Here is a 23,991-nt window from a genome sequence, read left to right as displayed (position 1 = left end):
ATCTAGGCAAGTCTGAGCTCCGATGAGTTACTCTGCCAATGGAACATTGTGGCAGTTCGCTTTAACTTTCTATCTTGCTGCACAAATGTGTTGTTCCAACAACATCAGTCCTAAGGGCATCATTGTAGTCCATTCCTTGGGCAGTATCTGCATCAAAGGAGTCTCACAGAATTGGGGAATAACGCATTGACAAGCTTTGAAGACATATTGGGTGCGGGGCTGGAGCTACTAAGGGGTAAAAGCGTCAGGATCGCCAAGCCTGTAGGAATGTGCTCCTCTTGGGGATGGCCATGAAGGTAAAGGAGCCATCTTGAAAAGATCTAACATAGCTGCCGGAAAGTCATGACCTGTGCGCGGTCTTCCAATGGATCTGGAAACTCCTCTCTGGCCTTTTTCAGCAACGTGATCATATTCGAGGAAGAGTCTGGCTTGGGGTGCGTTCTGAAATACAGCACATAGAGAAGCCCCTCCACCCACACCAAACTCCATGGACTGGCTCATTGAACTTTCACCAGCGAGGCTAGGGGTGCTCTCCCACCATCCTCCCCTCCTGACTCACCCATCATGACATACATTATGGGATCTTCCACCGACCGATGAGACCTAGCTAGCTGACCAATGCGCGGTGGAGCTACCTGTTAGCTAAAGAGGAGATGGGTGGTGGACTTCCCCCTCGGCCGTCACCTACCCAGACGGACTTTGGGCAGACTTTCCTTCGTCTCTCCGTCATATCTCCTACTACCCTTTTACCATTCCCCCTACCCTTCAAAGCTCCATTTTATAGCTAGTCTTCCTAGGCTCTTTAAATGTTTTTTAACCGAGAACTTGCTATTTGACCGATGCCCGGTGGAGCTACCTGATAGCTAAAGAGGAGATGGGCCATGGACTTCCCTCTAGGCAGCCACCTACCCATCCGGACTTGGGGCAGACTTCCTTCGTCTTGCCGTCGTATCTCCCTCCTTCCCCTTCACCCTACCCCCCTACCCTTCTAAGTTCCATTTACCTCATCTCCACTTATCTCATCCCCTATGCTCTTTAAATGTTTTACTAGTAACTTATGTAACCTGTTAACTGATGTAATTTTGTGGAACCTCATGTAAAGCGCTCTGATACCTTCGGGTCTAACCAGCGCTATTTAAAACTCATTAAATAAATGTAAATATCCCAGCAGCAGGACTGTTACCCCGAGGAAGAAGAGGGTATTGTTTTTGTTTATGGGAAGAGCTCCTGGGAGCTCTTTTCCTGAGAGGTAATATACCCGAGGGTGAAGGAGCACGCTTTTGTGTCTCACTGCAGAGTTTAGCCAAACACATCTTACCTCAACCTCATGGCCTTTCGATGCATTTAGACACAAGAATGGCGGACTGCAGTGTTGTGTTACGGTCCACAACCCCACATCTAGTGACGTCTGGCTGTGAGAAGTACATCTTTGTGCATCACATGTGCAGAGCATAAACCATGAAGCTATTAGAGGAGATGTTTGACCTTGTGGCAGTCAAAAGGCTGAGGAATGTTTTGCTGTGGCACAAAAAGAGTGTGCTGGACCAATGTCATTGAGGTGCAGAAGAAAAGAAACTAATGCCAATGCTCCTGTGGCACCTAAAGTACTCCTGCATGATCATGTCTGGAAGCAGATTTGTCAAAAGACACACAAATGATGGTTAGAATGTGGAACAAATCAAAACATTCACCCACATTCAAGATATCTGGGTTAAATCCATTGTTCTTTTGCTCAACATGCCACCCCAGTTTAGACCCAGCCATATGCAAATTAGTCTTGACCCTATTCCTCATGGGAGCAGACCAGCCCTAACTGCCAAGCCAGGTCCTACCTGGACCAGAAACAAGCATCCTGGGATTGGTTTTGGGGATTCACTTCTCATCAGCCAGGCTAGCTTTCAACCAGTGGCACAGTGAGCCTGGATGTATGTTACTACAACGCACACTTTTACAACGCATACCTTTACAACACATTTTTTACAACGCAATATCCATTACAACGCATTCCATTACAACGCATGCCATTACAACGAAAATTAAAAAACTACATTTACAACGCATTCCATTACAACGCATAATACCTTTACAACGCATACCATTACAACGCATAACATTACATTGCATGTTTTGGTAAGTATTGGATAGTGTAGGGGTAAAATTTACTATTCTAACTCCAGGGGGTGCAACAGTAGAGTAAGTGTTGGATAGTGTAGGGGTAAAAATTACTATTCTAACTCCAGGGGGTGCAACAGTAGGGTAAGTGTTGGATAGTGTAGGGGTAAAAATTACTATTCTAACTCCAGGGGGTGCAACAGTAGGGTAAGTGTTGGATGGTAATGGTATGCATTGTAATGACTGCGTTGTAAAGACATGCGTTGTAGTGGTGTGCGTTGTAGTGCCATGCGTTGTAATGGTTGCGTTGTAATGGCATGCGTTGTAATGGATGTTGCATTGTAAAATTTTCGTTGTAAGTGCGTTGTAAAAGTTGCGTTGTAAAGGTTGTTTCCCAGTGAGCCATAGACCCATGTCCTGGTATACCTGGTGCACTTAGGGCAAGAAAGCAAAAGCATTCCGTCTATCATTTGTTCCTTTTGTTTTTTTTGTTTTTTAAATTTGTTTTTATTAAGGACATTCGCAGGGCATGTGAAAGACATACATTACATATGGTGCTTACGTTAGGCAATTTGTAGAATAGAGTCGCTACAGAGTTTTGACTTACAAAAATAAAGCTGCAGATGCAAAGGTCAGACATAATTGAACATTGACCCTTGATTGAACCTCCCCGATCTCCCCTCCCCGTATTCAGAATCTTCCTCCCCATAAGACAAAGGCGGATCACACAGAAAACCCCTATACTCATTCCAAGATCCCCAGATCTTGCCCCACTTCCGAGGACAACCCCGGTTCAGGTACACTACTCGCTCCGCCAACATTGCTACATCAAGATCTCTACACCAATCATTAAGCACAGGTGCCACCCGACCCCCAATACCTGGCAATGTTCCGTTTGGCAGACATTATCCCCAGTGTCACCCAGTCCTGAGCCTGATGGGTGAGGTCGTTAGGTTCCCAAATATTCAACAGGCAGTACCTTGGTTCGGGCACCACCGGTTCCTTCACTACCTGCGACATAGTTCTCATAACCCTGGCCCAGTACGCCACTATCCCAGGGCACTGCCAGATGGTGTGGAAAAAGGTCCCATCCTCCCCGCAACCTCTCAGGCAGAGTCGGTTGTCGGCCCTACCCATAGTGTGTAAAGTGACCCTGCTGTAGTACACCCTATGGAGTATTTTTAGTTGAACCAGCCGCAGCCTGGAGGGTATGGCCACCTCCCGTGGGGAAGACAGTGCTGTCTGCCAGTCCGCCTCATCGAATTCACCTATATCCTGAGACCAGTTGCGTTGTAGTTTTACCATTGGATCCGGCAGACTATTAATTAGTTTACGATACGTGAAAGAAGTCGCCTTTTTGGGCATATGTTCAGTGAGTAGGCGATCCTCTAAGGGCGTGGTCTCAGGCACGTCAGCCCCAGGTTAGAGGACAGACGCCAAGGCATGACCAATGTGGAGGTGCCTGAACCCCTCAGTGGGCGCTAGATCGTTCTGTACCTGGAGCTGCTCGAACGGTATTACTGCGCCGTTCTTCCATAAGTCACCCACTGTAGAAATACCAATCAAGTCCCATTCCCGGAAGCCCTTACTGTTACTAAGTTTACCTAGCTGTTGTGTGCACCAGAGCGGTGTCATTTGGGTAATAATATTCTTACATTTAAGGCGACCCTGAGCTACATACTAAATACCCAATGTGTGTGCTGTAGAGCCCAGTAGAGATAAAGTGTGTCTTTTGTCATATAGTGCAGTGAGGACTCCTCCCTCCCCCAGTTCGTATCTGTCCACCTGGAACGCTGTTCCTTATGGGGTGTGTGCAGCCATTGGTTTATTATTTGTAGATGGGCTGCCCAGTAATATAACTGTATATCTGGTAGGGCTATGCCTCCGACGTACCAACTCTTAATTAACTTGCTATGTGATATGCGCGCCGGTTTCTTACCCCAGAGCTGCAACGAAACCAGTGCATCTATACTTTTAAAATATTTCAAAGGGACCCTAAATGGAGTATTTTCCAAAATGTACAGCAGCCGGGGAAGTGTCATCATTTTATAGAGGGCCGCCTTGCCCAGTAGGGTCAGGGGCAGGGTGTGCCAGTGCTGCACATCGTTCCGAAACCGCTCTCAGGGGGGTTCCAAATTTTTGCAAATAAAAGAGTTTTGATTGGAGGTCACCCATACTCCCAGGTATTTAAAGGAGTCGTCCGTAACCCGTAGGGGGCAGTTTCCCGGGAGCAGCAGGGAGTCGGGGGGGGGGCCTTTTAAAATGAATAAGATGGATTTGGACCAATTGATGGTGTAACCGGATGCCCGCCCAAAAATTTTAAAAACATCCAGCAGCTCAATGATGGACCGCCTAGGGGAGCACATGTTCCTTTTGTTTTTTACGCCCGGAGTGGGAAGGGTTTGCCCAGGCATGGGCTCCATGCTCACTGCTCCACTGGATTCAAGCTAACCTGGCTGATGTGGGGTGATGCCCCGAAACCAGTCCCAGGATGCTTGTTTCCAGTCCAAGGAGGACCTGGCTTGACGGTTCGGGATGGACTGTTCCCATGAGGAACAGGGTCATGACTGATTTGCAAATGGCGGTCCAAGGAGGACCTGTCTAGGCAGTTCGGGCTGGACTGTTCCCATGAAGAGCAGGGCAAAGACTGATTTGCATATGGCTGTGCCCAAACTGTCTTCAAGAAACCTTTGTCGTCAAGCTAGCATTTCCTAAAATGAGTACCACAACATAAAATAACAAATGCTACTGCTCAAAAATTCTTTGTATGAAGTATTTTTATTCAAGTGGTTACATCCATATATAATCAGAGATCTATATATACATCTTCTTACTACTTTAAACTTTCAAAAATTACTTCTCATAAAACTTGATCATCAAGCTTTTCAAGCTTTACATCATACATTGTTTTTATGTACACTACTACAGGACAATCCAGTACAAGCTGGTTTATTTACCAACTTTCTGTTGAAGTATTAAAATTATGATGTGCATCCCTTCTCTTTAAAAGTACTTGTGAAATTTTCCAACGTTGTCTTCAAAATTTGAGATCCACCAGGCAGTTCCTGCCCTCCTTTTGGCCAGTGGAGGATATAGCTTTGGCTGCCCAAGTGGTATGACCACCTACAGAAAGGGAAGAGAAGAGGCATGTGCGAATTAAAGCAATATAACGTCTCAAAGAACATAACATTTTCAGACATACTATAAAGGAACACTCCATTTGTTGCAACTCGCCATAAGTTTCGTTCAGCAATACAGTTTTTAGGGCAGGCATTAGTAGAGACCTTTTGACATTTGTACAATTATTTGTACATATAATCACTAATAAGGGCTTTCAGCCAGCCTGCCTCATCTGCTAGTCAGCTGTTCCCCATCCCAATTTTCTTCTGCAGCCTGAAGCATACAGCATGGGGCAGTGGGTCACCCGATTCAGCCATTGGTTAACTTCACTGTGAGTGACAGCATTCTCTGCTTTCACAAGCAGTACTCCCGGACAGAAAGTAGTTTGCCTTAGTGCCACCTACTACTATGCAAAGTATGCTTTTTGAGACCAACATTTTTGTTTGCTTTTAGCCTACATTTTATTCTAAAATGGCACGGGCCTGATGGCACCCCTAATGTTAAAGGTTTTAAAAAATCATTACAAACCAAAAAATGATTTGACAATGCCAAAAGACTAGTAGCCAGCACCAGACCTGCTTGCTTTACCAATGCTTGTTCTTCATTTGAGTTTTATCCTATCTAAATTAAATGCCCATTCAGCAATAACATATGGCACCTGAAGAAAAATGCACTTATGTTATGATTCTATGAGAACTCTGTCTTCCCCAGGTTTGGCATCCTTCACATGTATTCAGGTGCTAGACTTGATCGGGAAAAATGTCAAAATCCTTAGATGTGTGTCAAGTGGCATCAAGTTGTCTTAATTGGTGAATCCGTATTCCTGTACCTGTCAGAAGTACTGCACCATTGAGGCTATTGCATGCCCCAGGATATAGACTGACAGAGGAAATCTGCCGCACCCAAGAAAAGAACAGCCAGATTCAATGAAGCCAATGGCCCCTGTTCCTCAGTAGAAGAGAGGAGACAGGTGGACTGTAGCGAGAGTGTGGCACTATGGAAAGAAAGCACCAAGAAAATTAAGAGACTGCTACGAGTGCACCACACGCTCCCGATGGGCTGGTTATCCTTTGAAGGGGATATATTGTGAACCCCTGTACATAGAGGAAATTGCCCACACAACCCCAGTGGTGAACAAACACCACCACAAGCCAGAAGAATGGGCACACAAAGCACCAGAAGAGGGCGCCCATGAAGAAGAACCAAGAGTGTGTAAGTCAGACGGGCGCCAAAGCCTGCATCTAGAAACCTGACAGCACGGGCAGGAACCCGGGAGAGAGAGACCTCTCCAAAAAGGAGCAATGCTGAAGGGAAGAGGCTGTGTCTGCCAGCAGCCCGCTTTACAGAATGGGCGCCATTGACCCAGCATTGAGCACTCTACACGCCAACTCTGCCAAGCATGCCTGAATAGAAGCAGGAGCAAGCGCAGCGACAGCACAGGCTTGAGGCTCAAGCATGACATCCTCAAGCAAAGAATCTAGAAGAAAGGTGACCCTCCAGCCAGGGAGTGGAGCTCCAAAAAGATTCCTGAGGGAAGGGACCGGGCTTGTGAGAGGTCCACGAGGAAAAGAGTCAGGTCAGGACAGGATGCAACCAGGGTGGTCCCTGTGAAAAGAAGGTCACAACAAGAGGCCTGGTCAGGAGACAGAAGAGAATCAGTCCTAGGGGTAAGACATGACCGGGGATGTCCATGTGAAGTGAACATCACATCGAGAGGCCTGGTTTAAAAAGGAATAAGAACTCTCCAACCCCAGCTCCAACATCATTGACGTTCCACCTTCGCAAGACCTGTGCGACTCGCTGGCCACCTTCCACCACAAGATCGCAGACATTCACGACAGATTCAATGCCACGGCTGCCCCGACAACCACGAGACCCCCGCCCCCACGACCACCATCCGCACCAGCCGCCTGCTGGCCTGGACCAACATCACCGACGACGACACCATCAAGATCATGAACACCATCCACTCCGGATCTCCGTCGACCCATGCCCACTCCGCATCTTCAACAAAGCCTGCACAGTCATCGCACCCCATCTCCAGAAGGTCATCAACATCTCCTTCAAGACAGCAACCTTCCCGGAGAGCTGGAAGCATGCAGAGATCAACGCCTTACTGAAGAAACCCAAGGCGGACCACAAGGACCTCAAGAACTTCCGGCCCATCTCCCAGCTCCTGTTCCCGGTGAAGGTCCTCGAAAAGACCGTCAACAAACAACTGACCCACTACTTCTAGGAGAACTGCATCCTAGACCCTTCCCAGTCTGGGTTCCACAGCAACCACAACACCGAAACTGCTCTCATCGCCGCCACAGATGACATCAGGACCCTGCTAGACGACGGAGAAACAGCGGCCCTCATTCATCTAGACCTGTCAGCTGCCTTCGACACGGTCTGCCACCACACACTACGAACACGCCTCCACAACGCGGGGATCCAAGAGAAGGCCCTGGACTGGACCACCTCCTTTCTCTCCGGCAGAACACAGAGCGTCCGCCTTCCCCCCTTCCGCTCCAAAGCCACCGAGATCACCTGCGGCGTACCCCAGGGCTAATCCCACAGCCCACGCTGTTCAACATCTACATGGCACCACTCGCCCACGTCGCCCGACTGCACAACCTCAACATCATCTCCTATGCAGATGACACCCAGCTGATCCTCTCCTTCACCAAAGACCCCCACACTGCCAAAACAAACCTCCACGAAGGAATGAAGGCTGTAGCCGAATGGATGAGAAACAGCCGACTGAAGCTGAACTCGGACAAGACAGAGGTCCTCATCCTCGGATCCACCCCCTCGGCCTGGGACGACTCCTGGTGACCGACTGCACTGGGAACAGTCCTTTTTTTTTAACAAATCTTTATTGCACAATTTTTTAACAGAACCCACCCTTCAAATTTGCCCACCCACTTACCCCTCCCCCCTCCAGCCACTTTTCACAGGTAATTTGGAAAAAAATAAAAATAAAAATACAAATAAATAAATAAATGAAAAAGAGAAGAAAAGAAAATGAAAGAAGAGCGGAATACATTTCATTACTGCTTAGTCAAAAAATCAGTGAAGGATTAACTCATTTTCAAGTCATATTGGTTTCAAATATTTGGATGTTATACTTTACACTTTAGAATTCTGTATGTTCCATCCACTGTATCAGGGGATCCCATATTTCGAGGCCTTTTTTTTTCCTTCTAACTCCCTTCCTCCTATATATTGCTATTTCTAAGCTAAAAGTAGCTAAAAATCTTGACCGCCACTGATGAAAAGTTGGGGGATTCGGGTCCAGCCAGCTGGATGCCAGACATATCCTAAAAACGGCCATAGAGATAAAGATCAATCCCTGTATTCCTTTTGATCTGAGGTTTCCATCAATGCCGAGTATTATTTCGGCTGTTGAGATTTCTATTCTTGTGTTCCATATTCCAGACAGAAAATTTGAGATTTCACGTCTCAATATTCTTAGGGAATCGCATGTAGCAAATATATGTATTATATCGGCTTCGTGTAATGCACATCTTGGACATTGAGTACCTTTACCGGTGCCCCATTTAGCTATTTTACGTGGTGTGTAATATAAATGAAAAAAAGTTTTATAAAATTGTGCTTGTAGTTTGGGTGAAATTAGTATCGTTTGCGAGAGTTGATATGCCTGTTGGACTGAGCCTTCGTTTATGTGTAATTTATTTTGCCATTTGAGGGAGTGTTTGTCCAGATTGTCCGGTAATGAAGAGATTATATAAAACATATTTATTTTTCAGAAAGACACACATTCACTGGATGGTGTCATCAGTGATGTCATGAGTGATGTCACTGACCATGTCATGAGTGATGTAATATGTGACGTCATCAGCAGTGCATTTCAGGCGCGCAAGTTATAGTGAGTCCAACTAACTATAACGTGGGAATTTCAATGGTTTTATGTCAGTAAAATTTCCAGCTAACTATAACTGGTGTCAAACCTATGGTTTTTTCAGTGAATTTAATAGGTTTTTTAAATGCTAATTCCTAACTATAACTGGTGTGAAACCTATGGTTTTTTCAGTGAATTTCATAGGTTTTTTAAATGCTAATTCCTAACTATATAAGGCCTGAAACCTATGTTTTTTTTCAGTGAATTTCAAAGTTTTTTTTAATGCTAATTCCTAACTATATAAGACCTGAAAGCCCACCAGGAACTCCAGTATGCGCCAGAGGACTGCATTGCAGGGAGGTGTAATGAAGCCACGCCCCTTTTTACACCTCTCTGCAACGCAGCCCCCGTGCATGTTTGAAGAGGGGGAACTAATTCCCCTTGCATACTGGGGGCCCCTGGGGGCCAACTAGCCCACCTGGAACCTCCAGTATGCGCCAGGGGGCTGCATTGCAGAGGTGTAATGAGGCTATGCCCCTTGTTACACCTCTCTGCAACGCAGCCCCCTGCCGCGTTTGCAGAGGGGGAACTAATTCCCCTTGCATACTGGGGTCCCTGGGGGCCAACTAGCCCACCAGGAGCCTCCAGTATGCGCCAGGGGGCTGCATTGCACAGAGGTGTAATGAGGCTATGCCCCTTTTTACACCTCTCTGCAACGCAGGCCACTGGCGCGTTTGCAGAGGGGGGACTAATTCCCCTTGCATACTGGGGGTCCCTGGGTCATATCTGCCCAAACACCGATATTCCGAACGATTGAAAATGACTTTTCTTGAGAAACATTTGGATTTGGATTATCATGTCCTATACTTTGGAATTTTTGAAAGACTGACTTTGAGGATGCTATATATTACTCAAGTCTGCCCGAATTTTGTTGGTAAAATTGATACCTAGTCACTTTGAATAAGAATGTACTTACGTCTCGTCTAACATTTGGAAGAAATATCTAGTTATATGACAACAGGATACCGACATAACTTGAAGGAAATAAGAACGCCCTGAAGAAGTTCTGTTGTACAGAACGAAACGTTTCGGCTTGCTGTGGTACATAAACTTAAGGAATATAAAAGCATTTGAATATACACCAAGATTCAGCGCTTCAATAAGGACTCTAAGTGATATGATTTGATTGACTTTTTGTGCAAGTGGTGCTGTGCCAAACTTTGGAATATTTTCCACTACTCTCTACTACTTACTCTCTCCTACTCCATTACTCTCAAATACTCACTCTCTACTACTCATTCTCTACTACTCTACTACTCTCTACTACTCTCTCTCTACTACTCACTCCCTACTACTCACTATATACTACTCTCTACTACTCACTCTTTACTACTCACTCTCTACTACTCTCTACTACTCACTCTCTACTTCTCACTCTCTACTACTCTCTACTACTCACTCTCTACTACTCACTCTCTACTACTCACTCTCTACTACTCACTCTCTACTACTCTCTCTACTACTCTCTACTACTCACTCTCTACTACTCACTCTCTACTACTCACTCTCTACTACTCTCTCTCTACTACTCACTCTCTACTACTCTCTCTACTAGTCTCTACTACTCACTCTACTACTCACTCTGTACTACTCTCTACTATTCTCTCTCTCACTCTCTACTACTCTCTACTACTCACTCTTTACTACTCTCTACTACTCACTCTACTACTTACTCTCTACTACTCGCTACTACTCACTCTCTACTACTCACTCTCTACTACTCTCTACTACTCACTCTACTATTCACTCTACTACTCTCTACTACTCACTCTCTGCTACTCTCTCTACTGCTCTCTACTACTCTCTACTACTCCCTCTCTACTCTCTATTACTCACTCTCTACTCTCTACCTCTCTACATCTCTCTCTCTACTAGTCTCTACCTCTCTACCGCTACCTCTCTACCTCTACCTCTCTACCTCTACACCTCTACCTCTCTACCTCTCTACCTCTCTACCTCTCTCTACACGCACACATATACACATATATATATGCATATATATGCATATGCATTTATATATATGTATGTGTATGTATATACATACATATATAAACATATATAATCTGTATATCTATATAAATACAAATGCATGCATACATATACATATATGCATACAGATGCATGTTATTTACATGAAAGTTTAAAAAACACTAATAAAAGCAAAGCTAAAAAGCCACCTCATTACAAACAGAATGGCTGTAACTTAAACGAGGGCGAGATCTATTGCATTTTCAATGCTTGTTTACTTTGGTTCCATCAAGAAGGCATTCAGATGTGTCAACCATTTTCCATAAATTCTGAATGTTAGCACTCTAGTTGCTCATTAGATCACTGTAGTAAAGCTACTGCTCACCAGGGAAGTCTGCTGCTGGTATTCAAAGTGCATGTTTCAGTCTGCATGTCAGAATTTCTTTAATGAAATTGAAGAGGATTTGAGAAGTCACTCAAAATGTGCCCTAATTTTTCTTTCTGCAGCACTAATCATACTTTCTATGGCAAAATATACCCCCTCATTTTGTTCCTTTTTAAATTAAATGTTTTAAGAGTTACCACTTTATTCCAATCAAGATGGCTTCAGGTGTGCCATACCTTTGTAATAAGTAGGACTGTTAGCGCTCTAGTTGTTCTTTAGAACACTCGGGGACATTCTGTCATTGGGCTATACTTGGGCTACATCTGGGTGATATTTGGGCTACATTTGGGCTCTTTTGTCTCTGGTGGCCATCTTGGGAGACTGCATGTCAGAATATTTTAATGAAATAGAATAGGATTTGAGAAGTCACTCAAAATGTGCCCTAATGTTTCTTTTTGCAGCACTAATAATACTTTCTATGGCATAATATACCCCCTCATTTTGTTCCTTTTTAAATTAAATGTTTTAAGTGTTACCACTTTATTCCCATCACGATGGCTTCAGGTGTGCTATACCTTTGTAATAAGTAGGACTGTTAGCGCTCTAGTTGTTCTTTAGAACACTCTAGGAGGCTGCAGTAGAACACAAAGGAATCAACTGACAGTCTCTGTCCTTGTTGGATGTACATGTTTTACTGAGAATGTCAGACTTCATTCTCACATGACTGAGAAAGATAATGTGAATTTACAGAAAATATGCTTTCAGTTTAGCTTATAGATCCCCATCCAAACCACTGTGGGAAAATCATGAGATATTAGTTTTCTTTCAAACATGATTCATGATATCACAGCAGAAGGCTTTTTCACATGGTAAAATCACCTTAGAACACACCACAATTCCTAAAATGAGTATGGTACCATCAACAAATGATTTATAATGTAACTAAAGTCCTAAAACCCTCTATTAACTACAATGCTTTTTAATGAGGTGCTATCATGTATATTGGTCCCAAGATGGCTGCCAACACTTCTTGGATAAAGTGCTGACAGCCAATCAGATCAGATGTGTGGTTAGGCTCCGCCCAGATATATATATTTTCTTTAACCTAAATTACTCAAAATCCACTGGAGCACATATCTTGAGACATAGCAAAGGTACATCGGGCTACCAGTCCCTACAATTTTGCCAAGTTTTGTGGAAATCCATTCAGCCGTTCGGGCTAAAAGTGAGTCCAACCGCCCTATGGAAATTAATATGGGGAAAACACGTTTTGGGACCCCCCTTTTATCTCGGCCCCCGCTTGACGAATCCCCACCGAACTTTCAGGGAAGGAGCAGAGCGGAGCGGGCCATCTTCTTTGAGAAATATGCGAAGATTCGTCCACCGGCGCCAAAGTTATTCCCAATAGAATGTTGCAAATTTCCTATGGAAATCAATCCTAACTATAACTACCTACTGGCGACCGCCAGTAGGTAATATATATATATATATACATATATATATATATTACCTACTGGCGATAGCCAGTAAGTATATATAGTTAGGACCTAGTTTCCATAGGAAATCCGCAACATTCTATTGGGAATAACTTTGGCGCCGGTTGAGGAATTTGCGTGTCATTTTCCAAAATTTACGCCAGCTCCGCTCCGCTCCTTCCCTAGAAGTTTCGGGGGGATTCGTTATACGGGGGCCGAGAAAAAAGGGGGGTCCCAAAACATGTTTTCCCCATGTTATTTTCCATAGGACGTTCAGACACGGCTACAGCCCGAACCGCTGAATGGAATTACACCAAACTTTGCAAAATTGTAGGGACTAGTACACATTATTCTGACTTTGACATTATGTTGACTCCGCTGTGTATTTGCACATCTGCGTATTTGCACAAACATGTAAAAATGACAAAAAATGCAAACATTGGTGATACCAGAGTATGTTGTCTATTTCCATTGAGGTATATGTCACGTGAGGGATTTGAAATGTACACTTTCACTTTAAAAATGCCTTCCATTGGTCATTCATTGTCGAGTGAACAAGCGGCGGGAGCCGCGAAACGCGTCTCTGACTTTGGGCGAATAAACAACGTAAAGAAGGAATTTGGGTCCGTGTCCTGCTTTCTGGTTAATGCGCGATTAAGGCGTATACGCTAGTCCTTTCAGGATTCTAAAATATATATATATATATATATATATATATATGTATATATATATTTTCTCACAAGTTGTCCCTTAACTCTAGGAACATAATAGGAGCACACACAGGCTTGACTCTTAAAACATTTATTTCATCTCGCATGACGCGTTTCAGCCGCCAGGCCTTTTTCAAATGCTATGTGATGAAAGCCGATCGTTAATGTTCCAAGGTTTAAATAGCTCATGACGCTCGCCTTCTTTGTCATGGCAAGTAAGAGAGGACTGCACTTACACCATGGTCCTGTTTGTTGTTTTTCGGCGCCATCATTGAATGTCGATAAATTTGTTTCAGTCCCATTGTAATGTTTTCTCATTTCGCCGTTGACTTTGGAAATAAGTTTCCTCCTTCATGATGGGTTTGAATGTTAATGCCCTGCACAATTGTCCGACATCCTGGGCCACCGCCAGTCTCTCTCCAGATGCAGTTGTTTTCTGACGCTATTTCTATAACATGCCTTACGTCAACCACTCAGTGCACTTCAGAGTTTCTGTGCCTGAAAATTACTGATATAAGTAATCAGCGCTTCAACATGTCGTCATGTTCCAACTCGAAGGTCAGCAGGCACATCCTTCTTTTTGCTCGGGTGGTTCAGGCAGTTTCAAATTAAATTTTCACACAAACGCCAAACAAACTGTCGAACTTGAGATGAAATAAATGTTCTAAGAGTCAAGCCTGTGTGTGCTCCTATTATGTTCCTAGAGTTAAGGGACAACTTGTGAGAAATTAATTACGTGCAAGCCAAATGCACGAAGGAGGCACCCGTCACGTAAGGAGTTCGACATTTTGTTTGGCGTTTGTGTGAAAATTAAATTTGAAACTGCCTGAACCACCCGAGCAAAAAGAAGGATGTGCCTGCTGACCTTCGAGTTGGAACATGACGACATGTTGAAGCGCTGATTACTTATATCAGTAATTTCAGGCACAGAAACTCTGAAGTGCACTGAGTGGTTGACGTAAGGCATGTTATAGAAATAGCGTCAGAAAACAACTGCATCTGGAGAGAGACTGGCGGTGGCCCAGGATGTCGGACAATTGTGCAGGGCATTAACATTCAAACCCATCATGAAGGAGGAAACTTATTTCCAAAGTCAACGGCGAAATGAGAAAACATTACAATGGGACTGAAACAAATGTATCGACATTCAATGATGGCGCCGAAAAACAACAAACAGGACCATGGTGTAAGTGCAGTCCTCTCTTACTTGCCATGACAAAGAAGGCGAGCGTCATGAGCTATTTAAACCTTGGAACATTAACGATCGGCTTTCATCACATAGCATTTGAAAAAGGCCTGGCGGCTGAAACGCGTCATGCGAGATGAAATAAATGTTTTAAGAGTCAAGCCTGTGTGTGCTCCTATTATGTTCCTAGAGTTAAGGGACAACTTGTGAGAAATTAATTATGTGCAAGCCAAATGCACGAAGGAGGCACCCATCACGTAAGGAGTTCGACAGTTTGTTTGGCGTTTGTGTGAAAATTAAATTTGAAACTGCCTGAACCACCCGAGCAAAAAGAAGGATGTGCCTGCTGACCTTCGAGTTGGAACATGACGACATGTTGAAGCGCTGATTACTTATATCAGTAATTTCAGGCACAGAAACTCTGAAGTGCACTGAGTGGTTGACGTAAGGCATGTTATAGAAATAGCGTCAGAAAACAACTGCATCTGGAGAGAGACTGGCGGTGGCCCAGGATGTCAGACAATTGTGCAGGGCATTAACATTCAAACCCATCATGAAGGAGGAAACTTATTTCCAAAGTCAACGGCGAAATGAGAAAACATTACAATGGGACTGAAACAAATTTATCGACATTCAATGATGGCGCCGAAAAACAACAAACAGGACCATGGTGTAAGGGCAGTCCTCTCTTACTTGCCATGACAAAGAAGGCGAGCGTCATGAGCTATTTAAACCTTGGAACATTAACGATCGGCTTTCATCACATAGCATTTGAAAAAGGCCTGGCGGCTGAAACGCGTCATGCGAGATGAAAGAAATGTTTTAAGAGTCAAGCCTGTGTGTGCTCCTATTATGTTCCTAGAGTTAAGGGACAACTTGTGAGAAATTAATTACGTGCAAGCCAAATGCACGAAGGAGGCACCCGTCACGTAAGGAGTTCGACAGTTTGTTTGGCGTTTGTGTGAAAATTAAATTTGAAACTGCCTGAACCACCCGAGCAAAAAGAAGGATGTGCCTGCTGACCTTCTAGTTGGAACATGACGACATGTTGAAGTGCTGATTACTTATATCAGTAATTTCAGGCACAGAAACTCTGAAGTGCACTGAGTGGTTGACGTAAGGCATGTTATAGAAATAGCGTCAGAAAACAACTGCATCTGGAGAGAGACTGGCGGTGGCCCAGGATGTCGGACAATTGTGCAGGGCATTAACATTCAAACCCATCATGAAGGAGGAAACTTATTTCCAAAGTCAACGGCGAAATGAGAAAACATTACAATGGGACTGAAACAAATTTATCGACATTCAATGATGGCGCCGAAAAACAACAAACAGGACCATGGTGTAAGTGCAGTCCTCTCTTACTTGCCATGACAAAGAAGGCAAGCGTCATGAGCTATTTAAACCTTGGAACATTAACGATCGGCTTTCATCACATAGCATTTGAAAAAGGCCTGGCGGCTGAAACGCGTCATGCGAGATGAAATAAATGTTTTAAGAGTCAAGCCTGTGTGTGCTCCTATTATGTTCCTAGAGTTAAGGGACAACTTGTGAGAAATTAATTACGTGCAAGCCAAATGCACGAAGGAGGCACCCGTCACGTAAGGAGTTCGACAGTTTGTTTGGCGTTTGTGTGAAAATTAAATTTGAAACTGCCTGAACCACCCGAGCAAAAAGAAGGATGTGCCTGCTGACCTTCGAGTTGGAACATGACGACATGTTGAAGCGCTGATTAATTATATCAGTAATTTCAGGCACAGAAACTCTGAAGTGCACTGAGTGGTTGACGTAAGGCATGTTATAGAAATAGCGTCAGAAAACAACTGCATCTGGAGAGAGACTGGCGGTGGCCCAGGATGTCGGACAATTGTGCAGGGCATTAACATTCAAACCCATCATGAAGGAGGAAACTTATTTCCAAAGTCAACGGCGAAATGAGAAAACATTACAATGGGACTGAAACAAATGTATCGACATTCAATGATGGCGCCGAAAAACAACAAACAGGACCATGGTGTAAGTGCAGTCCTCTCTTACTTGCCATGACAAAGAAGGCGAGCGTCATGAGCTATTTAAACCTTGGAACATTAACGATCGGCTTTCATCACATAGCATTTGAAAAAGGCCTGGCGGCTGAAACGCGTCATGCGAGATGAATTAAATGTTTTAAGAGTCAAGCCTGTGTGTGCTCCTATTATGTTCCTAGAGTTAAGGGACAACTTGTGAGAAATTAATTACGTGCAAGCCAAATGCACGAAGGAGGCACCCATCACGTAAGGAGTTCGACAGTTTGTTTGGCGTTTGTGTGAAAATTAAATTTGAAACTGCCTGAACCACCCGAGCAAAAAGAAGGATGTGCCTGCTGACCTTCGAGTTGGAACATGACGACATGTTGAAGCGCTGATTACTTATATCAGTAATTTCAGGCACAGAAACTCTGAAGTGCACTGAGTGGTTGACGTAAGGCATGTTATAGAAATAGCGTCAGAAAACAACTGCATCTGGAGAGAGACTGGCGGTGGCCCAGGATGTCGGACAATTGTGCAGGGCATTAACATTCAAACCCATCATGAAGGAGGAAACTTATTTCCAAAGTCAACGGCGAAATGAGAAAACATTACAATGGGACTGAAACAAATTTATCGACATTCAATGATGGCGCCGAAAAACAACAAACAGGACCATGGTGTAAGTGCAGTCCTCTCTTACTTGCCATGACAAAGAAGGCAAGCGTCATGAGCTATTTAAACCTTGGAACATTAACGATCGGCTTTCATCACATAGCATTTGAAAAAGGCCTGGCGGCTGAAACGCGTCATGCGAGATGAAATAAATGTTTTAAGAGTCAAGCCTGTGTGTGCTCCTATTATGTTCCTAGAGTTAAGGGACAACTTGTGAGAAATTAATTACGTGCAAGCCAAATGCACGAAGGAGGCACCCGTCACGTAAGGAGTTCGACAGTTTGTTTGGCGTTTGTGTGAAAATTCAATTTGAAACTGCCTGAACCACCCGAGCAAAAAGAAGGATGTGCCTGCTGACCTTCGAGTTGGAACATGACGACATGTTGAAGCGCTGATTAATTATATCAGTAATTTCAGGCACAGAAACTCTGAAGTGCACTGAGTGGTTGACGTAAGGCATGTTATAGAAATAGCGTCAGAAAACAACTGCATCTGGAGAGAGACTGGCGGTGGCCCAGGATGTCGGACAATTGTGCAGGGCATTAACATTCAAACCCATCATGAAGGAGGAAACTTATTTCCAAAGTCAACGGCGAAATGAGAAAACATTACAATGGGACTGAAACAAATTTATCGACATTCAATGATGGCGCCGAAAAACAACAAACAGGACCATGGTGTAAGTGCAGTCCTCTCTTACTTGCCATGACAAAGAAGGCGAGCGTCATGAGCTATTTAAACCTTGGAACATTAACGATCGGCTTTCATCACATAGCATTTGAAAAAGGCCTGGCGGCTGAAACGCGTCATGCGAGATGAATTAAATGTTTTAAGAGTCAAGCCTGTGTGTGCTCCTATTATGTTCCTAGAGTTAAGGGACAACTTGTGAGAAATTAATTACGTGCAAGCCAAATGCACGAATGAGGCACCCGTCACGTAAGGAGTTCGACAGTTTGTTTGGCGTTTGTGTGAAAATTAAATTTGAAACTGCCTGAACCACCCGAGCAAAAAGAAGGATGTGCCTGCTGACCTTCGAGTTGGAACATGACGACATGTTGAAGCGCTGATTACTTGTCAGTATTTCAGGCACAGAAACTCTGAAGTGCACTGAGTGGTTGACGTAAGGCATGTTATAGAAATAGCGTCAGAAAACAACTGCATCTGGAGAGAGACTGGCGGTGGCCCAGGATGTCGGACAATTGTGCAGGGCATTAACATTCAAACCCATCATGAAGGAGGAAACTTATTTCCAAAGTCAACGGCAAAATGAGAAAACATTACAATGGGACTGAAACAAATGTATCGACATTCAATGATGGCGCCGAAAAACAACAAACAGGACCATGGTGTAAGTGCAGTCCTCTCTTACTTGCCATGACAAAGAAGGCGAGCGTCATGAGCTATTTAAACCTTGGAACATTAACGATCGGCTTTCATCACATAGCATTTGAAAAAGGCCTGGCGGCTGAAACGCGTCATGCGAGATGAAATAAATGTTTTAAGAGTCAAGCCTGTGTGTGCTCCTATTATGTTCCTAGAGTTAAGGGACAACTTGTGAGAAATTAATTACGTGCAAGCCAAATGCACGAAGGAGGCACCCGTCACGTAAGGAGTTCGACAGTTTGTTTGGCGTTTGTGTGAAAATTAAATTTGAAACTGCCTGAACCACCCGAGCAAAAAGAAGGATGTGCCTGCTGACCTTCGAGTTGGAACATGACGACATGTTGAAGCGCTGATTACTTATATCAGTAATTTCAGGCACAGAAACTCTGAAGTGCACTGAGTGGTTGACGTAAGGCATGTTATAGAAATAGCGTCAGAAAACAACTGCATCTGGAGAGAGACTGGCGGTGGCCCAGGATGTCGGACAATTGTGCAGGGCATTAACATTCAAACCCATCATGAAGGAGGAAACTTATTTCCAAAGTCAACGGCGAAATGAGAAAACATTACAATGGGACTGAAACAAATTTATCGACATTCAATGATGGCGCCGAAAAACAACAAACAGGACCATGGTGTAAGTGCAGTCCTCTCTTACTTGCCATGACAAAGAAGGCGAGCGTCATGAGCTATTTTAACCTTGGAACATTAACGATCGGCTTTCATCACTTAGCATTTGAAAAAGGCCTGGCGGCTGAAACGCGTCATGCGAGATGAAATAAATGTTTTAAGAGTCAAGCCTGTGTGTGCTTCTATTATGTTCCTAGAGTTAAGGGACAACTTGTGAGAAATTAATTACGTGCAAGCCAAATGCACGAAGGAGGCACCCGTCACGTAAGGAGTTCGACAGTTTGTTTGGCGTTTGTGTGAAAATTAAATTTGAAACTGCCTGTACCACCCGAGCAAAAAGAAGGATGTGCCTGCTGACCTTCGAGTTGGAACATGACGACATGTTGAAGCGCTGATTACTTATATCAGTAATTTCAGGCACAGAAACTCTGAAGTGCACTGAGTGGTTGACGTAAGGCATGTTATAGAAATAGCGTCAGAAAACAACTGCATCTGGAGAGAGACTGGCGGTGGCCCAGGATGTCGGACAATTGTGCAGGGCATTAACATTCAAACCCATCATGAAGGAGGAAACTTATTTCCAAAGTCAACGGCGAAATGAGAAAACATTACAATGGGACTGAAACAAATTTATCGACATTCAATGATGGCGCCGAAAAACAACAAACAGGACCATGGTGTAAGTGCAGTCCTCTCTTACTTGCCATGACAAAGAAGGCGAGCGTCATGAGCTATTTAAACCTTGGAACATTAACGATCGGCTTTCATCACATAGCATTTGAAAAAGGCCTGGCAGCTGAAACGCGTCATGCGAGATGAAATAAATGTTTTAAGAGTCAAGCCTGTGTGTGCTCCTATTATGTTCCTAGAGTTAAGGGACAACTTGTGAGAAATTAATTACGTGCAAGCCAAATGCACGAAGGAGGCACCCGTCACGTAAGGAGTTCGACAGTTTGTTTGGCGTTTGTGTGAAAATTAAATTTGAAACTGCCTGAACCACCCGAGCAAAAAGAAGGATGTGCCTGCTGACCTTCGAGTTGGAACATGACGACATGTTGAAGCGCTAATTACTTATATCAGTAATTTCAGGCACAGAAACTCTGAAGTGCACTGAGTGGTTGACGTAAGGCATGTTATAGAAATAGCGTCAGAAAACAGCTGCATCTGGAGAGACTGGCGGTGGCCCAGGATGTCGGACAATTGTGCAGGGCATTAACATTCAAACCCATCATGAAGGAGGAAACTTATTTCCAAAGTCAACGGCGAAATGAGAAAACATTACAATGGGACTGAAACAAATTTATCGACATTCAATGATGGCGCCGAAAAACAACAAACAGGACCATGGTGTAAGTGCAGTCCTCTCTTACTTGCCATGACAAAGAAGGCGAGCGTCATGAGCTATTTAAACCTTGGAACATTAACGATTGGCTTTCATCACATTGCATTTGAAAAAGGCCTGGCGGCTGAAACGCGTCATGCGAGATGAAATAAATGTTTTAAGAGTCAAGCCTGTGTGTGCTCCTATTATGTTCCTAGAGTTAAGGGACAACTTGTGAGAAATTAATTACACAAGCCAAATGCACGAAGGAGGCACCCGTCACGTAAGGAGTTCGACAGTTTGTTTGGCGTTTGTGTGAAAATTAAATCTGAAACTGCCTGAACCACCCGAGCAAAATGAAGGATGTGCCTGCTGACCTTCGAGTTGGAACATGACGACATGTTGAAGCGCTGATTACTTATATCAGTAATTTCAGGCACAGAAACTCTGAAGTGCACTGAGTGGTTGACGTAAGGCATGTTATAGAAATAGCGTCAGAAAACAACTGCATCTGGAGAGAGACTGGCAGTGGCCCAGGATGTCGGACAATTGTGCAGGGCATTAACATTCAAACCCATCATGAAGGAGGAAACTTATTTCCAAAGTCAACGGCAAAATGAGAAAACATTACAATGGGACTGAAACAAACGTATCGACATTCAATGATGGCGCCGAAAAACAACAAACAGGACCATGGTGTAAGTGCAGTCCTCTCTTACTTGCCATGACAAAGAAGGCGAGCGTCATGAGCTATTTAAACCTTGGAACATTAACGATCGGCTTTCATCACATAGCATTTGAAAAAGGCCTGGCGGCTGAAACGCGTCATGCGAGATGAAATAAATGTTTTAAGAGTCAAGCCTGTGTGTGCTCCTATTATGTTCCTAGAGTTAAGGGACAACTTGTGAGAAATTAATTACGTGCAAGCCAAATGCACGAAGGAGGCACCCGTCACGTAAGGAGTTCGACAGTTTGTTTGGCGTTTGTGTGAAAATTAAATTTGAAACTGCCTGAACCACCCGAGCAAAAAGAAGGATGTGCCTGCTGACCTTCGAGTTGGAACATGACGACATGTTGAAGCGCTGATTACTTATATCAGTAATTTCAGGCACAGAAACTCTGAAGTGCACTGAGTGGTTGACGTAAGGCATGTTATAGAAATAGCATCAGAAAACAACTGCATCTGGAGAGAGACTGGCGGTGGCCCAGGATGTAGGACAATTGTGCAGGGCATTAACATTCAAACCCATCATGAAGGAGGAAACTTATTTCCAAAGTCAACGGCGAAATGAGAAAACATTACAATGGGAGTGAAACAAATTTATCGACATTCAATGATGGCGCCGAAAAACAACAAACAGGACCATGGTGTAAGTGCAGTCCTCTCTTACTTGCCATGACAAAGAAGGCGAGCGTCATGAGCTATTTAAACCTTGGAACATTAACGATCGGCTTTCATCACATAGCATTTGAAAAAGGCCTGGCGGCTGAAACGCGTCATGCGAGATGAAATAAATGTTTTAAGAGTCAAGCCTGTGTGTGCTCCTATTATGTTCCTAGAGTTAAGGGACAACTTGTGAGAAATTAATTACGTGCAAGCCAAATGCACGAAGGAGGCACCCATCACGTAAGGAGTTCGACAGTTTGTTTGGCGTTTGTGTGAAAATTAAATTTGAAACTGCCTGAACCACCCGAGCAAAAAGAAGGATGTGCCTGCTGACCTTCGAGTTGGAACATGACGACATGTTGAAGCGCTGATTACTTATATCAGTAATTTCAGGCACAGAAACTCTGAAGTGCACTGAGTGGTTGACGTAAGGCATGTTATAGAAATAGCGTCAGAAAACAACTGCATCTGGAGAGAGACTGGCGGTGGCCCAGGATGTCAGACAATTGTGCAGGGCATTAACATTCAAACCCATCATGAAGGAGGAAACTTATTTCCAAAGTGAACGGCGAAATGAGAAAACATTACAATGGGACTGAAACAAATTTATCGACATTCAATGATGGCGCCGAAAAACAACAAACAGGACCATGGTGTAAGTGCAGTCCTCTCTTACTTGCCATGACAAAGAAGGCGAGCGTCATGAGCTATTTAAACCTTGGAACATTAACGATCGGCTTTCATCACATAGCATTTGAAAAAGGCCTGGCGGCTGAAACGCGTCATGCGAGATGAAATAAATGTTTTAAGAGTCAAGCCTGTGTGTGCTCCTATTATGTTCCTAGAGTTAAGGGACAACTTGTGAGAAATTAATTACGTGCAAGCCAAATGCACGAAGGAGGCACCCGTCACGTAAGGAGTTCGACAGTTTGTTTGGCGTTTGTGTGAAAATTAAATTTGAAACTGCCTGAACCACCCGAGCAAAAAGAAGGATGTGCCTGCTGACCTTCGAGTTGGAACATGACGACATGTTGAAGCGCTGATTACTTATATCAGTAATTTCAGGCACAGAAACTCTGAAGTGCACTGAGTGGTTGACGTAAGGCATGTTATAGAAATAGCGTCAGAAAACAACTGCATCTGGAGAGAGACTGGCGGTGGCCCAGGATGTCGGACAATTGTGCAGGGCATTAACATTCAAACCCATCATGAAGGAGGAAACTTATTTCCAAAGTCAACGGCGAAATGAGAAAACATTACAATGGGACTGAAACAAATTTATCGACATTCAATGATGGCGCCGAAAAACAACAAACAGGACCATGGTGTAAGTGCAGTCCTCTCTTACTTGCCATGACAAAGAAGGCGAGCGTCATGAGCTATTTAAACCTTGGAACATTAACGATCGGCTTTCATCACATAGCATTTGAAAAAGGACTGGCGGCTGAAACGCGTCATGCGAGATGAATTAAATGTTTTAAGAGTCAAGCCTGTGTGTGCTCCTATTATGTTCCTAGAGTTAAGGGACAACTTGTGAGAAATTAATTACGTGCAAGCCAAATGCACGAATGAGGCACCCGTCACGTAAGGAGTTCGACAGTTTGTTTGGCGTTTGTGTGAAAATTAAATTTGAAACTGCCTGAACCACCCGAGCAAAAAGAAGGATGTGCCTGCTGACCTTCGAGTTGGAACATGACGACATGTTGAAGCGCTGATTACTTGTCAG

At 44.0% G+C, this 23,991-nt stretch overlaps 1 protein-coding gene across 1 annotated transcript in view; it reads right to left on the bottom strand.

The window, feature by feature from the left end:
• Positions 1-4,871: 4,871 nt before the first annotated feature.
• LOC144752100 (complement C3-like) overlaps positions 4,872-23,991 on the bottom strand; it is a 1,799,539-nt gene continuing 1,780,419 nt past the window's right edge. The window contains exon 41 of the mRNA XM_078640046.1: positions 4,872-5,235. Coding sequence (XP_078496172.1) covers positions 5,094-5,235 — 142 coding nt within the window. The 3' untranslated portion in view covers positions 4,872-5,093. The remainder of the gene's footprint in view (positions 5,236-23,991) is intronic.

This window comes from Lissotriton helveticus, chromosome 1_1, assembly GCF_964261635.1.
Source record: "Lissotriton helveticus chromosome 1_1, aLisHel1.1, whole genome shotgun sequence".
NCBI lineage: Eukaryota > Metazoa > Chordata > Amphibia > Caudata > Salamandridae > Lissotriton > Lissotriton helveticus.
Note: the sequence above shows the minus strand (reverse complement) of the source record. Positions and strands in the feature narration are given on the sequence as shown.